We start from the raw sequence: 18,486 nt of genomic DNA, 5'->3' as shown, positions 1-18,486 counted from the left end.
CCACATAGTTTGCTGTTTGTGTTTCTAAATAACTAGAATTGCTCTGAACTTCTGATGGGCGATGGCTAAACATAATGGAAAGCTTTTGCGTACCCTTGTACAAAACTAAGCAGTTTAACCCTTATATAACTTATGAGAAGACTGTCTTCTGATATGTGGGCACAACTATGTTAATTGGTAAGTTGTAATATTAATTACTAGTATTGGGACAATATTTTGTTATGTATTATGAAGTGCAAGAACAGGAGCAGGTTGACGACACTTGACAATTTATGTGTCTATTTTTGTTTTTGCTTGTGAAACCCGACTCAAATCGAACCAACCCAACCCAAATTTTGATTAGCAAAACTGGGTTATGTATATTTATTTTAGTCAATGGGTTATTTTTTTATAAACAGAACTAATTGGATTGGGTCATTTTATTCCCCTAACCCGACCGACCCAACCCGTGTTCACCCCTAATGTTTGGGATTAGAGTTTTCTCATAAATGCTCGCTTTTACAAGAGTCGTGGGTTTCACATTTTTTGGTTGCAGTTGCAGGCCTTCGTTTTAGAACAAACAGATAAGCGTCGTTGATGAAATCATTTTGCTACATGTGTATTTAATTTGTTGACATTGCTAAACTAAACAAGATTAGTTTTAAAAATAAATCTCATCAACATTAAAATTCTCGAAACAGGCATAAATTGGTATGAATTGACCTCGAGCAGGTGTAAATAATATTATAATAATACGGAGTTAAGTGTAGTGCCATGAAAAAAGTGTTTTAACATCCCATGTATGCGGATTGCAATTTTATGACTGCCCTCCTAAACGATTTATGTTAAAAGTCCTCTTGACATAGTCGAGTGTCGTATTGTTCAAGATAAATTAAGTTATAAAATTTCAAAACACTGATCATAAATCTATATTTCCCGGTCATAATCATGATTTAAAATGATAAATTAAATTTTAGTTGGCTTAATATAAATAATTATGGTGACAAAATGTATAAATTATATATAAAAACATAAATTTACACGTTAAAAGTGAGATTGTATATTGCACGGTCTAATCGCTATCAGGAGTCTGTTTATCAGGGATTGAAGTTGTTTCTAAATTTAAATTAAAATGTCTGTTTGTGTAATAAGTCAGAAGTCGACATAAAGTTATAAATAAGTCAAAAACTGACTTAAAGTCAAAAGTTAGTTTGAGATACCTTTTTCAGCAAATTATTTTTTATATAAAAATTATTCATAAGACACAAATTATCTGTAAATCACATTTATTTTCATTATTATATTTGTAATAAAGAATAAATCATTAATAAGTCAAAGTTACTGAGGTTTTTTTTGTGTCAAGATTTACATACACTTAGATGAGTTGTATCGAATACAATAGTTGCCTGCCACAAGAGAAATATTTCATTCAAGAAAGTTTATTTTCTAATTAAAAGTCATGCAAGATGACCCCAAAATCTTATAAAATAAGACCTTAATGATTGAAAAGATAAAATTCAATTTCTATTCTTTCAGAATATCCTGAAAAAAGAAACAAAACATAAATCAATACAAGAAAATTATATATGTTTATATATATATAAACTTAACTAATGTAAAAAATAATAAACAATAAATCTAATAAAACATAAATGAAAGGAATGAATATAATAAAATAGAGGAAGTAAAATAATAAAAAATAATAATTAATTACCGAGTTTTTTTAAACTCCCGATTTACAGTATAGCATAAGTCACATTACCATGTATTAAAAAAAAGAAAAGAAAAGAAAAAGTCACATTACCAAACAGGCTCTAAATCTGAAATATAAAGGACAATGCGAAGCAAAGAAAATTTAGTTTCCCTCTGGCTTTTCCCGCCTCGCAAGTTTTTCTTTTTAGAAACAAATCGCGCTCCATTTATCCGGCACCATCGCGCACAAAAAACAGCACAACTACCGAGGCCCTGAGTGCCGTCGCCGGAGAAAATAAACAGCAATGAGTATCAACCCGTTCGCGAAGATGATTTGCACAATCTGCTTCGATGAGCTGAAGCCAAACGTCGAAGACCTTCAATCCATCTCCATCTGTGGTCATGTTTTTCACGAGCTATGGTTAGTCACTCCATTATTATTTATTATTATTTTTAATCTTTTATCATCATTTCGATTTAATTGTTTCTAAAAGTTCCTCAGTCTGAAATTGCCGTGACATTATTTATCTGTATTTGAATGTAAGATTAATCTGATTAATATCAATTGTACTAGTTCTTTTGATTGGTTGAATTAAACTGCGAGTCTGTGCCCTAGGCCCCAAATTTTAGATAGTATCTGCGCTCGCGTATTGACACATCAACCGGAGTTTTTTTGTCTACAAGGGGCAGGGTGTATTTAGTTGAAATTTTAATGGATCAATAATAATCTACGGATTTTATCTTATTTTGATTTTATGTGGAGTCTAGTGGGTTTCTAGATGAAAATTCTAAGATAGTAAAATATTACTAATGTCGCACAGTTGATGTAGTGTCCTTAGGATTTAAGCACAATGTTTCAAAATCCCACGGATTATGGTGGGATTTCAAAAAGTATATAATACATTGAAAAATTCCACAAAATTCATCATTTCATGAAGTTCAAAAAAATCCATCAGCATTTGAATACCATCATATTTCAATGAATTTTAAATAATCCCAATTGAATATCATCGGATTTTTATGTATGATTTAAAATCCTGATTGAATACCAACATTTTTGTTAAGATAATTTAAACTCCTAATTGAATACCCCAAAATTTTGATATATTTTTTAAAATCCAAGATGAATAACCTGAGTTTCGTGAATGAAAAAAATCTTTAAAAATCCCAGTTGAATGCACATCTAATTTGCGATTTAGGCATACAATTAGGCGAGTTTGAATATGAAATCGTAGAGTTCATTCTTATTTAATTGCTCAAATACAACAAGGTTAGTTCCTAATTGAAGTTGTGTGTTTCATTTAGGTTATATTTACGTTAAAAAAAAGTGTGGTGAATGTGATCTTTCATAGTTTGCTAATAAAATGGCTATCATGAAAGTTGGAATAAAAAGCAGCCAAAGTTATCTTGTGTGCTTATGACAAAAAAAAGAAGTTATCTTGTGTGCTAACTGCTAACAAGTTGCGAGTACTAAATGATATTCAGACGGTTATAACTGTGGCATGTTATGTTTTTGACACTCTAGCATACAACAATGGTTTGAGTACTGTACAAATGGAAAAAAGAAGAATTGTCCTGTCTGCAAACAGAACTGTTCGGAGAAAAATGTGAGTCGCCTGTATTTCCAGTCAGTTGGTGATCCCCATGATCAAAGCCCTAGTCAGAAACCGCAGAACTGTGAAGGAAATCCAGAAGAATTGCGTCAAGAGGCTAAAAGGTTGGAGGGAAAGGTATCTGCTTTAAGCTCAGCCTTAGAGCTACAGAAGAAAGATCTCCAGGAAATCACTGTCGAGGTATTTAATTTACCTATACACGTGCTTGGTTGGTTGGATTATGTTTGGGTGGTTAGGTTTAAAAACCAATTAATCTGAACTGTGAAGTTGCTTTCTGATTAAATACCAAGAATATCAAGATACGCATAAAATCATATCACGTGGATGTAATTGGTTATGTAGATAGTCATAGCTATTAGTTATGTTATTTGCTTTCTAAAGTCTTAAGCAAATTTGAAGTCTCTTAACAAGAAATGAGATATTTTGATGCTTTTCTATCATCTGCACGGTCAATGGTACCTTCAGAAAGTTATGCTGATTTGAAATTTAATATGCGACACTATATTATTCAGAAGGATCACGATTGCACATTATTGCATAAATGTTGAGTCAATGCTTTTTCTTCATGCAACCATGAATATGGGAGCAGTTATATGAGTTTATATCTGCATCCTACTCAATTCACTATGAACCGGCTCTACATTGTACAGCTGTCTATGTGCAAGGAAGAGTTGAAGAAAGAAGCAGCGATGAAAGATGACGCTTTAAAGCAAAAAACAGTCACTCAACAATTGCTTCATTTAAAGTCAAAGGTATATGGTCACAAACTTTGTACTTGCCTCCATTCATGTCTGAAGTAACTTTTATTATAAAGAAACATATGTAATTAATAAGTTCACTCATCCATAAATAAATTGGCTAATTTTGGCAAATTGTTAGTCGTAGGTGTATACCTGTGCATGATTGTACATATCAGTATCCTAATTGTGAGAGGTTTTTAAGTTTTGACTACCAATTGCATCACAGGAACTTGATAAATCAACCTTGGAGTGTATGAGACTGCAAGAAAGGAGCATTGCATTAGCCAAAGAGCTTGCTGCACTCAAATTGTAAGTGGATCATGACAAGGCAGAAGCAAGCTGCTTTAGTTTCTGATTCATTTTTTGCTTGTCCTGCTAAATATGTTATTATTTTTGTGATTAGGGTGTGTGATTTAAATTTGGATGAAGAAGAGGTTTTGAAGCTTGCTTCTTTAGGAAAGGAGACTAACAACAAAGAAACAATAGATGTCCTAAAGAGGTCCCTGGTCATCCGCAACAAGTATGTGATTCTTTATCAGCTCTAAACGTTCGTTTCAATCTTTTAATTCAGGATGTCAGCAATATTTTGTAGCAAAATTATAATTTGGCTGTATGCTTATACTACAATGTCGTGAATTCAGCATGCACAAATGTTTGCCTTAAAATATATATAATTGTATGCTTTATGTTTGATAGATATTAGTAATAAGTGGATCTAAACTCCCCCTCCCCCACAATTTTCCTACTAATGGGATTATTCATCTTCCCCTTAAGGAGATGAAAAGAAGAGTCTCATTTTTATTTTCTGTTTTCATCTCAAAGAGGAGATTATGTTTGATGGCAGAGTGGTTTTTGATTTTTCTAAAACACATTATGATTTATAAAACGTGGATAAACTGCTTGATAATTGTTGTTTCTTTCTCTCGACTTTACATCCTGCATGAATAATGAGGTAAGATGACAGGCAACAAGAACATTATTAACATAACCATGTCTCTAGATGTTTTAGTTGCAAAGATTTTGGTTTAGGATACTTAACTGTTCGGTCATATAGAATACTAACACATTTGAAAAAGGTTGTGGGAACTAGTCCTTGACTTGACATAAAGTATAAGTTGCAGTTGCGCTTAGCCTTATTTATTTACTACTAGCTATGTGGGTATAGGCTGCATGATCTACCTTATTTTGAATATATCTTCAGTTAGTTCATCCTGCTAGTATTGTTTTTACAAGGATGCTTGTGTTTTAGTACGGTTACATGAATATGGCCGAAGCACATACTGGGACTCTAATCAATTAAAAATGTTCAGAATAAAAGTAAGACGAATGTTTGAACTTCTCAAGTTTCCTTTATTGCCAAAAGATTAAAAGTTATTAAATAGTATTTTGGGAAAAACATTTAGGGGGTGTTTTCAATTGAGATTTTTAAGGATTTTTTTTCATTCATGAAATACAAGTTTATTCAACTCAGATTTTAAAAAATATATCAGAATCTTGGGGTAATCATTTAGAATTTCAAATTATCCTAAAAAAGCTGGTGGTATATAATCAAGATTTTCAATTATGCTCAATAATTTGATGGTATTCAATTGGGATTTTTAAAAATTCAATAAAATCTGATAGCTTTTTTTGGTCTTCATAAAATGATGGATTTTGTGGGAATGTTTAGTGTATTTTATGCCTTTTGAAATCTCTTCATAGTACACGAGAGTTTGAAGCATTGTGCTTAAATCCCAAGGACTCAACATCAACTCTATGATATTTCACCTATACTCCAATAGACTCTGCATAAAATCAAAATCAGATATAATCCATTAAAATCCATAGATTATTATAATCCATTAAAATCCCAACTGTACACCCCCGTAAGCTGTTTGGTTTCCGGTCTTCACTCGTCTGCTGCTCCATTGTGCTGTTACAATATTTTTGTTGGTTGTCTGTTATCTTCTGCAGTTTTATGTAAACCTTGTAGTATTTCTTGTATGTAGTCTTACAGAACTTTTACTATCTGCTGCTTTCATTATATCATAGCCAGATGTCATTTTGTAGGAGTTATAAAGAACTAATGGCAAAGTGCAATGCACTTGGTAGAGGAGATGCCCGCTCTCTTAAAAAACTGGAGAAGGCAAAAGAGAAGATACAAAATTTGAAAGTAAGTAGGCAAAGATTAATTTTTGAGAGTATGATATGTTTAATATGTCTAAGAGAATCTTTGCTTTTATCAGTCAAGGGTCCAAGAACTTGAGACAGCTATTGAAGCAAAAGACAATGATGCTTTGAGAGCTCTGAGAGGTCTCAAGGAATCTAATATAGTAAGGGATGCTCCAGCTGGTGTGGATCGTGATTCAAGTTTCTCATTCATCAATAGATGTTCTTCAAAGGACCAAGTTAAGGAATGTGCTGCTGCCAAGATTAGTACGAGCAAAATGGATAGTGTGCCAAGTAATTTATACTCTCCCAGAACAGAAGATCTCCAAACTTACGACGAGAAGGTTATAAATAGTAGTAACTATGTTGTTATAGATGATGACGAGCCTAGAATTTCTACATCGGCACGTGATTTCAACTTTGTCTCAGCACCTGTAGTCTCTAAGGCTAAAGCCGCCAACAAAGACTCAGCAGAAGGGAATGCTTTTGATAATAAATACCATGTCAAACCACAGGTATTAAGTAAAGAAGGCTGTGATACAGTCTCAAGGAGTGGTATTCACAGTAAAAAGAGCGAGACTCTAATCCCCCGCATAGATGACGACTCGATTCTACTTTTTGATGATAGTACCCTTGACCAGCCATTGCTTAATATTAGAAAAGATGCTTCGTCAAAACTTTTGGAGTCCCAGTCAGGTATTATATATCTGCTGAATAAGGAGTAATTCTTTTAAAGAGGAGACTCTTCCTTTTAGAAGAGATCTCTTCCTTTAGTTAATTATATATATCAATTCAACTATATATATATATTTCAAGTGTTACTGTTTTTTAAATGTCACAGAAGCTTCTAAGCAACAAACAGAAATCTGCTTCTCTGGCGGGTTAATAGGTCCTGATGGAAACAAATGGCACCTAGGGAAGTGGTGCAGACGAGGCCAAAATAAGGGGTCAGTGCTATCCTCAACTGGTGTACAAGGATCAAGTCCAAGCACGGGTAATTTGATTGCTGTTGGTGCTGATGGTAGAGGGGGCAAAATCAAGGTTCTGCGATCTTTAAATCAAGTATGTCCTTACGTTGTAGTTTCGAACTTATACTGGTCTAGGTTCTTGCACTTCGAATGTAGTTTCTGAATAATACTTTGCAGCTTTTCAGAATTTACATTACTACGCTTTTTCGTTTTATTTTATTTTATAGAATTTCAATTTCTGTTTATGTATCATAACTGTAATAGACATAAAACTTGTCTTAGCTTATGTGTTAATGGGAGCTAAAATCTTCTTCTAAGCTTGTTTCTGGAGCAAACATATTCATGTCAAACATATATTGTATATAGTTTCATTCAGCTCCTTTTACTTTTGTAAGCAGGAAGACAGAGAAACTTCATCGCTGGCAAAGAAATGCAAGATTGGGGTAAAAACAAGTAATTTGCAGTCGCGAGGATGCTTGCAAATAGATCATTACTTTGGAAGAACAGGTCAATAATCGGTGAGCTATCCGTGTTCTCAATTCTCATTATATTAGAACCTGAGAAAAGTGAAACCATAAGATTACAACTAATCGGAGAGATGCAAATGAAGGCAATAAGCAGCAGAAACTTCACATCCTAAAAAGAACTCCTGGGAAATTTTGTGTGTGTTCACATACTCCCTGTCTTAGATCAACGTCTGTCACTTCTCACTTTATAGAAATGATAAATCATATCTGAATGAGTGAATGTTGACATTTTTAAAATCTACATTGTACTTGGATGATCCAGGAGTCATTGAACAGTATATTATAATCACAAATACATGTATGCCTGTCTATTTATCTGCTGACTAATGATACCTTTAAGAAGTTATGTTGGTTCACAAAGTAGTTTGTTATGACTGGTGTACGGTGGCTGGCAATTTAAATTTGATAATTTATACAACATATGGCAATATACTGGTTACTGGATTAGCAATCTCCTAACTAAGGAAGGAGGGAACTTTTCTGGGTGTTTGTATATCCATGAGTGTTGCAGGTAGACTTGCCCACTTAATGCTCTTATCCACGGATATGATGAAAGGGAATTTGCAAGCATCTGCTATTCTAAGTTTATTAAAATAAGCAATAATAAAAACGATAATAATCACATTTTTAGGGGTTCTAAAATTAGGGTTTGCAGTTTTGAGAGTCGACTCCAAGTTCTAACCCCCACTTCTCCGTTCTTCATCCTTCATCCCCTCTGATTAATCATCTTCGTTCTTCCATCTTCTCTCGTATTTCTTAGTTTTATCAATAAAACCAAGATCTAATCCTTTTGGGTGAGTTCTTGTTGAGTACCTTGTCATCAAGGTCGTAGATGTTTGTGTCTGTTTTGACGTTTCTGTGTGTTTTGTTATGGGTCTCGGTAATGTTTCTAAGGAGTTACATGATATTTTGGGTAATCCGTGAGGCTTGTATCAGATATGGCACGGTGGTGAATATCGTAAGAGCTCACCTTTCACGACATAAAATTGTTCATCTTTTGGGGTCATTTGTTGATCCAATATCGGTTGATGTAACTGATAATTCTGAACATTGGACTACAGATGCTGCTACTTATGTGAAGGTCAATTGCGATGCTACTATGTTCACAACTCATATAGGTTGGATTGTTCGAGATTTGATTGTAATACTTTTTAGTATAAAGAATTTAAATATTCTATCTGTTAAACGATCTGAAAACAAAGCGGCTATATGTTAATCAGGTTGTAATTGACAGTTCGAGGGTTTGTCTCGACTGAGTTTCAATTATCTATTAAAATTTTTTGCTTTTCGTCAAAAAAAAAAAAAGCAATAATGAATTAGGTTTATTAAATTTCATTTTTAAAATATTAAGGACGACGTAAACAGCACTGATGCATCTTAATTTATTAGTTATCTTGCATGCATGCTACTGTTTTTAGCATATAGCGAGATCTACTTGAACCAAGTTTAAAATGTATATATTATGGTATCCGTCTATTAATATATTCACATAAACACGTTATGCAGCTTTCGATGCCTGGTGAATAAATCTATTCGACTATATTTATTTAAATAAATGAAAGCACAAATAAAATTTATATCCTATGTAAACAGAAATAGAATAAACTAAAGATATAATATAATAGTTTATACATTAATAAGAAATATCTATATCTATATCTATATTTATATCTATATAATCCTAATTTGTGAATACAAAGCATCTGTCAAATTACTCTTTCTGCCCTTCCTTCCTGTTTTTATCAGTACTGCCCGGGGGTTTACAAGTAAATTCCCAAGCACCTTGGATAATCCATTTCAATATGGATCATACCCGACTTGAATAAAGTTATGTTTACTGCTGCCGCGGGTTTACCCGTTTTCATTCGGGTAAACACAAATATCAGAACTGATCATAGTAATCGTGTATCCGGTGAATTCAAAATTGGACAGTTAAATTCCATGATTACAGGAACTGCATCCATGATTTTTGGCGCTGACATTATGCTCATCAGTTTTCACTCTGTTGTGGTTTCATTCATCCATGTTTGTATAATTGTATCGTTCTACCGATGGAGAAAGGTAATATTTTTAGTATTTCTACCCTTCCATAATTTTCTTCTCTCATTCTCTTTCAGATCTAAAAAAAATGCTTCAGTTATGTTAATGGATATCAAATTCAAATTCCAGGCTCTTTCATGTCAACAATGGTTATTATGGAGGTATATCTCTTACGCATCCTATTTTATATATCTTATCAAGATTTTTGTTGATTTCATGTCCAAGGAATTTGAGAAAGATTTGTGTAGTGATACAGAACTATGGATTAGTTTTTGAACATCTCTTTTGACTATGTGTTTTTTTGTTGATGTTACAGGCATCTGAAGGGAAAGTATCAGTGAGTGAGACGCCAAAAAGTGTTTGTTAAAATGCCTAAACTAAACTGTTTGTTCTTTGTGTTGTTTACATTTTTTTAGCGCTTTGGGTTGGCCATGGTCCATTAGGTGATGAATGACATGCCTTTACTAATGCGATAGGAACTTACAGGTTTGCAGTTTTGAAATATTTGTCCATCGATACACTTAGATATTGTGGGTGTACTTTCAGCGATGGGTACTAATATCCGTGTACTCAAGATGAAGCAGCATGGATGAAAACAATTGAAACATTTAGTTTTACTGTTGAACCATCATTTGTTGGCATCATTATTGTTATTTTTTTAGATGTATATTAAACATATAGTGGTGCATATAACATAGGGTGTGTATATATATGATATTATGTGTCCGCTTTATTTTAGGATATTTTTTATGGATGTTAATGATTTTTTTGAATTTGATAATCGCTAGAGATGAGTTTGGTTTTACAACATGCTTGGATGTGGTTGTACTGGCCTCTTATTGCTTTCTAATGATGGTTGGGCTGCAGAAGATTATTTCAGTGAGATTCGAGTAAGGATGTTAGGTGACAGATATGAGTTTAGCCTTTTGTGATCTCAGGCAGAACCGAAGCGAAAACTCCTTCACAAGAGGCCCTGTTTGCACTAATTCGGCAGGTATTAGTACACTAACAACTCGATGGATAATGATTACTCATTCTTTGTAATTCACTCTCATGCAACTAAAATGTATATTCCTTTAACAAGTATTAGTACACAATCTGCAATACCAGGTCAGTTATGTGTGGCAATCCATATATGAAATATCGATTTTGGATTTGACATTCAGATTTTAATATCTTACAGGATTATGTTTCTTTTCGAATTTTGCTGCCAAATTTTTTTGAGAGTTTTATTGTATCAGGTATATTATGATTATCGTCATCATCAACCTATCACCTGGTTGGGTAATTAATATAAAAGAATTATAATCCTGTAAGATATTACTTTTTGCATTTTGATCAAGAGTGTTATCTTCTTTTTATATGTGTCCCTTTCATAAGTATATTTTGGAACTCTCAAAAGTGCATATATTGAGCATTTATTGATATTCTATTTCTGTAGTTTTCAGGCAAATATATGTATTATATAGATATGGAATTTTTTTATTCAGTTGTCCTGTTCATTCAGTTTATGATCCTGGCTTTCTGAAATTCTAATTTCGGGTAGGAGGATGTTCTTTTCTAAGAAACATGTTTGATTATGGAACTTTTTAAGACTACAAGCTTGAGATAGTAACTGAATTATGTTTTCCAAGAAATCAAGTTTTAGACGTGCTTACATCGTTTATGTTATGGATATCCAGGGCATTCCTTCAGCAAGGAGGCTCCGAAATAGGAAAGCTCTTCTTAATCTAATGCAAGACAAGGTAAATTTTATTTAGATATTCAGGAATGCCATTTTGTTGTCTATGTTTTCGGGTTCTGCAGTTTTAGCCAGAGGGTCCATGTTATAGAATCCTTCGACCAACATCTAATACAACTTAAGTAATCTCTCTTATATATAACCTGAATAAACCGTTAATAATTTAAATCTTAATTTTTCCAAGGTGAAAGTTACATTAATGAGTTTGACATTTGCCTTAAATGTGATACATATCGGGACTCTGGTGAGTTAACTTCGGAATTTTCTGTACTTATAATCTCAGCCTTTTTCCTTGCATTAGTTCTGAACCATTCTTTTCACAAGTGCATAAAAAGCGAACCTATGATTAAGCTTTTACAGATGGATAGGTGCATCTATTGAACAACTAATGCACAACCAATTCTGGGTTAAAATTCTATACCATCCAAAATAGACTTATATTTAATTTATGTACTGCTAAAAGATTGTGGACATGTTATGTTATTAGATATCTACATATATGACATGCCCTATCAGATATCTAAAAAGATACTGCCCAGATCAGTTTATTACTCATTTAAATTTTAAAGTAAAAATTAATCATTATGCATATCACTACCTTTTGCAAATAAATTTAGGATTTAATGTATCCTGCAAACACAAGGAACAGGATCTGGGATGCCGATATTACTAGCAATGTACAAGAGGATATTCATCCATATAGGAGGCTTCATCTGGCCTTTGTATAGCGAAGAACGTCAAGTTAATTTTGGATTAGCGATGAGGTTGAGACATGTTTCGAAGATCTTGAAAAAGACAACATTGTATATGTTACTATGGCCTGAAATGCAAAATGTTAATTAAAGAAGTTTGAGAACTTACAAAAATCAACTTTCAATAGCAGGGGACAGTGTAAAGGCTCTGTATCTTTTTAATATATGTACTTATTTACCTTTCTTTTCAGGTAAGCAATATTCATTATAGAGAGTTAATTAGTTAATGTGTGTACACATAGTTACAAAGCCTTACATGCCTATAGTTGTATTTTTGTTTATGCATAGACTCACATATAATGTCCTATTACAATGTCCGTGATATCGCTATTGAGTTCTGCCATCATATTTGGATATTGTGCTAAAGCTATTTATCTCTGGGTATAGTATTTATTAGGAAGTATGTTGCACGCCTCTGACTTGATCAAAACTATTCTGGAACATGCTGTTTTAGGTTCTCTCTCTGGACTGTTATACAAATGGAATCAAGCTGCCTGCAAGAGAGGAAACCTGGTAAATTGAGAGCCTTTTGTAAACCAGGAAGCCGAGAAAGAAAACAGACCCAGTCATTGTCCTGGTAGTCTGCTGGAAATGCCATTGCTTGAGAAATAGAAAATGATGAAAGGATACATATGATCCTTCTTTACTGAATTTTTTTTGGTTTTGCGTGTCAAGTAGCATTTACATAGCAATTATTAGGATGTATCATCTGTTATTAGCTCTCTCCTAAATGTTTTAGGTGTACTTATAAGTTTTATCAATTAATTTATATTATTTTTTATAGTTTTTTCTTTTTAGTATAAATGATATGGACTTATCTTTTGTAAGATTTGTTCATCTTATATCTTAGGGATAAAAGATAATTTGTCATAATATTCTTCGGTATACACCGATCAAAACATATGTTGATGTGTTTCTCCCTTTTTTTTGTTTTCATTTACATGCGAAATTTTAAAAATTATGCCCGCTAACATCAGTTCGCACTCTACTTTGTTAATTATTGTTAAAATATTGATATATAATATTTATAAATGTATCAATTATTTTTTTTGCTAATTTTTCTTGGTCTTGATAAGGTAGTAAATAAGGTACATGTTATTATATTAATGATACTAATAGTTGTTAGAGTAGAACTATTTAACAAAAATTTTATTTATGAATTTCAAGTTTAGCAGAGTGTTCTTGAATTTTGATAAATGCATAGAGGTTCCACAAAAATTAAAATTTTAGAAAATTAGTGTGTATTTTTATTTGTTAAAAATATATCATATTTTATTTTAATCAAAGTACCTTAACTAAAATTAAATCTATGGTATAAATAAGGTGCCAGGCGTCGCCGAAATTTATTATTATATGATTAAATAAAAAACATGTCATATATTATTTAGTTTCAACATTATAAAGAATCTAATGAAAATATATTTTATATTTCAAAAAATATTAATATCTTATAATTATTTTAATCAAAGTTTTTTTATTTTGTTAAAACTAAATTCGCTATATATGTGAGTTGCAAGGCCTCATCGAAGACGTGTTCAAGAATAACTTACTATAAAATTAAATATCATATTAATATTTTCAAAAAAATCTGTATAATTTTTTAGAATATATTGATACCTTTTTTTTTTTGCCATAAAAATGAAATTTATAGATTTTTTAGAATATAGTGATACCTTAGTAACATAAAAATGAAATTTATTAGATTTTCAGGCATTGTAATATTCCTAATTTTATTATTTATTGTTAAATATTGAACACAAGACACGTGAATAAGATATATATATAGAATATATTATTGTCCTTAAAAAGTAAACACATACAATTTTAGAATCCAGAATACTCAATAATCGATATTTTTTTGAATCATTGCATAATTTTATTCACAAATTTCGAGTTTAGCAGATTTGGTATTGTCGGAATTATTAGAGCTTCCATAAAAACAATTTTTTTTTAATTCAGTATGTACTTTTATCTGTTCAAAATATATATTATATTTTTTTAAAATCAAAATTCATTACTTAACTAAAATTATATATAGGATATAAAATAGGTGTGAGTAGTCGTCAACCGCGACGTTGAGAAATGATAATTTAATAACAAAGCATGTTATATATTACACATTTTCAACATTATAAAAAAGTTGACAAAAATATATTTAATAATTTAGAAAAAATTAATATATTATGTTAATATATTATACTATTTTGAAAGCATTACATTATTTTGTTAAAATGTTTTACAAAATTTTAAGATGTTAGAATAAATTCGAACAACATTTTACATTATTTCTTTCATTTGTCTTGGAGCTTATTTTCCGATGTTCAGAAAATGGTTTCCTCTACAGGCACTTTAGTATATTTATTGACCTAAGATTTCAAGACTAATACTGAGTTTGGTCTAATGAATTAAATTTAACTTCGTTAAACTCCGAATCACTCAAAGATTAATATTACATTATAATCACCATGATTCATAAAACTATGAACACCTATTGTATCTTTATTAGTCAATGTTATAATTAATTATTTAAAATTAAAAATTCAAACGTTACCCGTGTGCGAAGCACGGGGCAGATTGCTAGTTACTATAATAAACATAAAAATAAAAAAATAGCATAAACTATTCATATTACGAAAATCCGGTCCATAAATGTAAGCAAGTTTAACATTGTTATTATTAGCTGTGAATAATTGACATATCTTGTGTGTTATGCGTCATCTCTTGTGTGTTGATAACTTCGTACGCCATGACCATGAGAGTGACATACGTCAATTGTCAAATTTATGAAGTGGATCCTGCTCTCGCATCTTATCGCACCGATTTTATAATATTAGAGCCCCACAACTCCAACTTGAGCGAATATGTCTATAAATACCATGACTATCCTTCCTAAAAGCATATGAACTTTTGTCGCATTTTATTTGTATTTTTATCAACACTACTTAGAATCCTATACGTTCAAGAAAAATAATCCCAATTCTAAGTGCAGAGGTGTCAGAAATCTTATAGATGTTTAAGCATAATTATAATGAAATTAAAATGATAAAGTATTATCTTTTGGTAAAAAAATTCTCTTAAATACATAATATAAATTAATAATAACTTTATAATTATTCGATCTATTCTTTCAATCTACATAAATTATATCCCCTTATGTATTAAAAAATCCTTGAACATGTTTAGGTTCCTATAGTTTTTTTTATATTATAAAATAATAGAAACCATAAGTATAGGGTAACTAACCTGGTCCATGTCATGGGCAACATAACAGAAAAGTAGAACGAGTACCGACTTGAAGGCCACGTTTGGTTCATTGCATGTTTTCTGTATTTGTTTAATATGAACCAAACATTGTACAAGCATAACACTGAAGCACAGATGTCAAAGGTTCATAAATTAGCGGGGACAATGTACTAAAGTTGAAGGTGGAAAATACGTGTAAATTACTAGACCAGTCCCACTGCACAGATGCACAACGTACGATCAACTATTGGAAACATCTGTTTGTTTACAAGAATTAACTTGTACTCCTCTTATTGCATGCATTTTCATTTTCAAGTACACCAGAAATGGTTTAAGCACATGCTATGTGATACCATACCAGATTCTTAAACAACTTATAACCAACCAATTCATGTGGAATGCTATGTGGAATGAGCTAGCAGCTCATTAATCTTGTCATTGATCTCAAAATCATATACCCCGACTTGTCTTACATTATTATCATATTTTAAAGCACGTAATTAAGTGCACAAGGCTCTCGCATTATTACTTATTAGGCTCTCGCATTATTTACCTAGTCAGACAACTTGTAATCATATGCTCACAAGTCTGAAATTAATTATTGAAAATGGGAAACTATTGCATACAGGAATCGCTTTTCTGCAGGTCTTAAATTTGCATGAGAAGGCCAAATGGAACTCACAGGAGTTGAGGCTTGAAGGGGTATATGAAGCATAGTACTGAAATTAGTAATCTGAACAAAATTATTTATAAGTACAACATCTTTCTCAAGAAAATGTAAAGATAAAACAGTAAATTGTATTTACAAGGCGACGGTTCTCTCTTCTTCAGACCCCTTTTAGAATTGCATGACCAGAGACAAAACGGGTTCCTTCAGATTAAGAAAACAATGCCATGTTTTCTTACCGTTCACCATTTACAGTATAGTACACAAACTCGGACTCTCTTCCACGACAGGCTGAGCGTAGTAATTTGTGTTAACCGCAGGGTTATAGAATGCGTTCATCGGAGGATGGTATGAGCTCATTGCAGGATAATATGTGTTCACTGGATGATAATATGGTCTGTATGGCATAATGGTTGCCACCATTGGCTGTGGAGGCTCGGCCTTTTTCTCTCCTTCCTCCTTTTTTGCCTCTTCTTCCTTCTTAGGCTCTTCTTTTTTCCCCTCTTCCTTCTTTGGCTCCTCTTTGGTGTCCTCTTTTTTTGCTTCTTCCTTACCTTCCTCCTTCTTGGCCTCTTCCTTCTTAGGTTCTTCTTTCTTCGGCTCCTCTTTCTTCTCAGGCTCTTTTGCTGGCCCTACTGATATTATGTCGGTTGACCTCCAAAACTTGCGTAGTTTGCTCACAACAGTAACAGGATCAGCCGTTCCAATCACAGTCAATTTCTTATCCTTCATGTCTATGGAGATCATATCAATCCCTGCAAAATCTTGATAATGATTAGCTTTGCACAAAAAGGGTTTAACTTGCAATTAAGCTTCAAAATCTCTCATCTCCAACTTCGGTCCTCAACTCTCACACTTCCTCGAATTCAAGCATAACTTTACACGTGAATAGATCAAAGAAGACAAATGCAAATGGAAAAATTAGATGATATATTATAACTTATACATTACTATATTCAGCCAGATACATTGATTCCATTCTTAATAATTTTCGAGAATGTCAGCCTCTATAATGCTCTGTGTTATGTCATTGTGGGGATACCAGCACATTCGCCAAATAACATTATAAAAATTCAAGGTAACAGCATATGATTTCAAAAAATGAGGGGCCTGTACTGAAAATGCTACATTATTTCCAGCTACCACTCCATATTTGTTACTGACAGTCGAAGATTTTGCAAAGCAAAAAAAGCCTAATGTTTTCCTTCAGTTTTATCCCTGTTTTTGGAAAGGCAAGCAGAGGTTTAACAAGGACCTTGAGTGTCTAGTTCACCCACAGAACCCTGCAGAGTCTCAAGCCCTCAACCTCTTGTTCCTCGCCATTTTCTTTTCATATTCAGATTTTACCAAAGAAATCTTCCCCGAAAACCTTTTTCACAATAATTAAATACAGTAGGAAGCATATAAATATCGGATACCTGAAAGAGTGGAGACAGTCTTCATGGCCTTCCTCTTATCTCTGACATCTTGCACCTCCAGTTTCAGAATGAACTTCTGGTAAAATAAAAAATGGACAAGCTTTATCTTTAATCTGTATACAATCTACTTACAAACAACCATCAACTCGTCACTCATATATGCATATATATTATGTAGAAAACCATAAAAAACAATCAAGATCTCATTCTCATATTTGGATTGTACTAAAGGAATGCTAATTTTAATCAGCAAAGTGATATTTGCAGTTTGCATATATGCATGTATACAAGCAAATCATTATTTCTCGTCGAGGTCTGCGGAGGCTAAGATGCACGAAGTGATCCGAAAAATTGCAGGTTGCCATGCCTTGTAAATGAACAATACAGGGCAACACATAACAACACAGTCTACTTCTGATCACCCAAAAGTGAAACTAAATACACCATAAAATTTAATATGACCCACAAAATATCATTTTAAGTAGAAAATTAAAGCAGCTAAAAGTTCTACAAAAGATCATTCTATTTATTGTACCACAACACATAGAAGAATGAATATGTCTCCAAAAGATAGCAACCAGGAAGAAAGGAATATTAAAAAAAATTCAAAACAAAGGAATAATAAAGAGAATCAGAATGAGAACAGAAATATATGAGAGAAAGAATCAAACCTTCATTTTTGAAAGGAGTTGGTGAGAAGTTCCTAGGAACTGAGCAGAAAACTTGAAATGGGATAAGAACTAAAAGTACAAATTCTAGAGAAAAAAAGAAAGTGTGATGATTTAAAAGGAGAGGAAGATAAGGATCAAAATGAAATATGATTTTCTTTTTCTATGAATAGAGAGAGATGAGCAATGAAGAGGTGCATAGAAGAAGAAAAGTACCAAGAAAAATATTAAAAAAGAAAAAGAAATGCAGAGTAGGAGAGCGAAAAAAAATACTGAGAGAGAATGATTGT

The 18,486-nt window shown here is 32.4% G+C and overlaps 2 protein-coding genes and 1 long non-coding RNA gene across 8 annotated transcripts; 2 read left to right on the top strand and 1 right to left on the bottom strand.

Moving 5' to 3' along the window:
- Positions 1-1,624: 1,624 nt before the first annotated feature.
- On the top strand, positions 1,625-8,890 carry LOC108208032 (uncharacterized). 3 transcript variants are annotated; one of them, XM_064087797.1, is made up of 10 exons: positions 1,625-2,092; positions 3,197-3,464; positions 3,935-4,036; positions 4,251-4,333; positions 4,428-4,544; positions 6,074-6,176; positions 6,250-6,868; positions 7,014-7,234; positions 7,536-7,658; positions 8,729-8,890. In XM_064087797.1, exons 1-9 carry the CDS (start codon positions 1,977-1,979, stop codon positions 7,653-7,655), a joined length of 1,749 nt encoding a protein of 582 aa, XP_063943867.1. In that variant the 5' UTR covers positions 1,625-1,976; the 3' UTR covers positions 7,656-7,658; positions 8,729-8,890. The 3 variants fall into 3 exon arrangements, with proteins under 3 accessions (XP_063943867.1, XP_063943868.1, XP_017233995.1); XM_064087798.1 differs by having other exon boundaries at positions 1,635-2,092; positions 7,539-7,658; positions 8,729-8,889; XM_017378506.2 differs by lacking the exon at positions 8,729-8,890 and having other exon boundaries at positions 1,637-2,092; positions 7,539-8,722.
- Positions 8,891-9,515: 625 nt separating this feature from the next.
- On the top strand, positions 9,516-12,983 carry LOC108205965 (uncharacterized). 4 transcript variants are annotated; one of them, XR_001804035.2, is made up of 5 exons: positions 9,516-9,728; positions 9,837-9,868; positions 10,024-10,701; positions 11,390-11,452; positions 12,655-12,983. It is a non-coding gene; the product is annotated as an uncharacterized LOC108205965 (long non-coding RNA). The 4 variants fall into 4 exon arrangements; XR_010288977.1 differs by having other exon boundaries at positions 9,519-9,868; positions 10,024-10,193; positions 10,496-10,701; XR_010288978.1 differs by having other exon boundaries at positions 9,520-9,868; positions 10,024-10,193; positions 10,575-10,701.
- Positions 12,984-16,146: 3,163 nt separating this feature from the next.
- LOC108206228 (heavy metal-associated isoprenylated plant protein 39) lies at positions 16,147-18,486 on the bottom strand. Its single transcript, XM_017376457.2, has 3 exons — positions 18,200-18,486; positions 17,529-17,604; positions 16,147-16,865 (listed from the first exon to the last, which is right to left on the bottom strand). The coding sequence occupies exons 1-3, from the start codon at positions 18,203-18,205 to the stop codon at positions 16,360-16,362; spliced, it is 588 nt and encodes a 195-aa protein (XP_017231946.1). The 5' UTR covers positions 18,206-18,486; the 3' UTR covers positions 16,147-16,359.

This window comes from Daucus carota, chromosome 2, assembly GCF_001625215.2.
Source record: "Daucus carota subsp. sativus chromosome 2, DH1 v3.0, whole genome shotgun sequence".
NCBI lineage: Eukaryota > Viridiplantae > Streptophyta > Magnoliopsida > Apiales > Apiaceae > Daucus > Daucus carota.
Note: the sequence above shows the minus strand (reverse complement) of the source record. Positions and strands in the feature narration are given on the sequence as shown.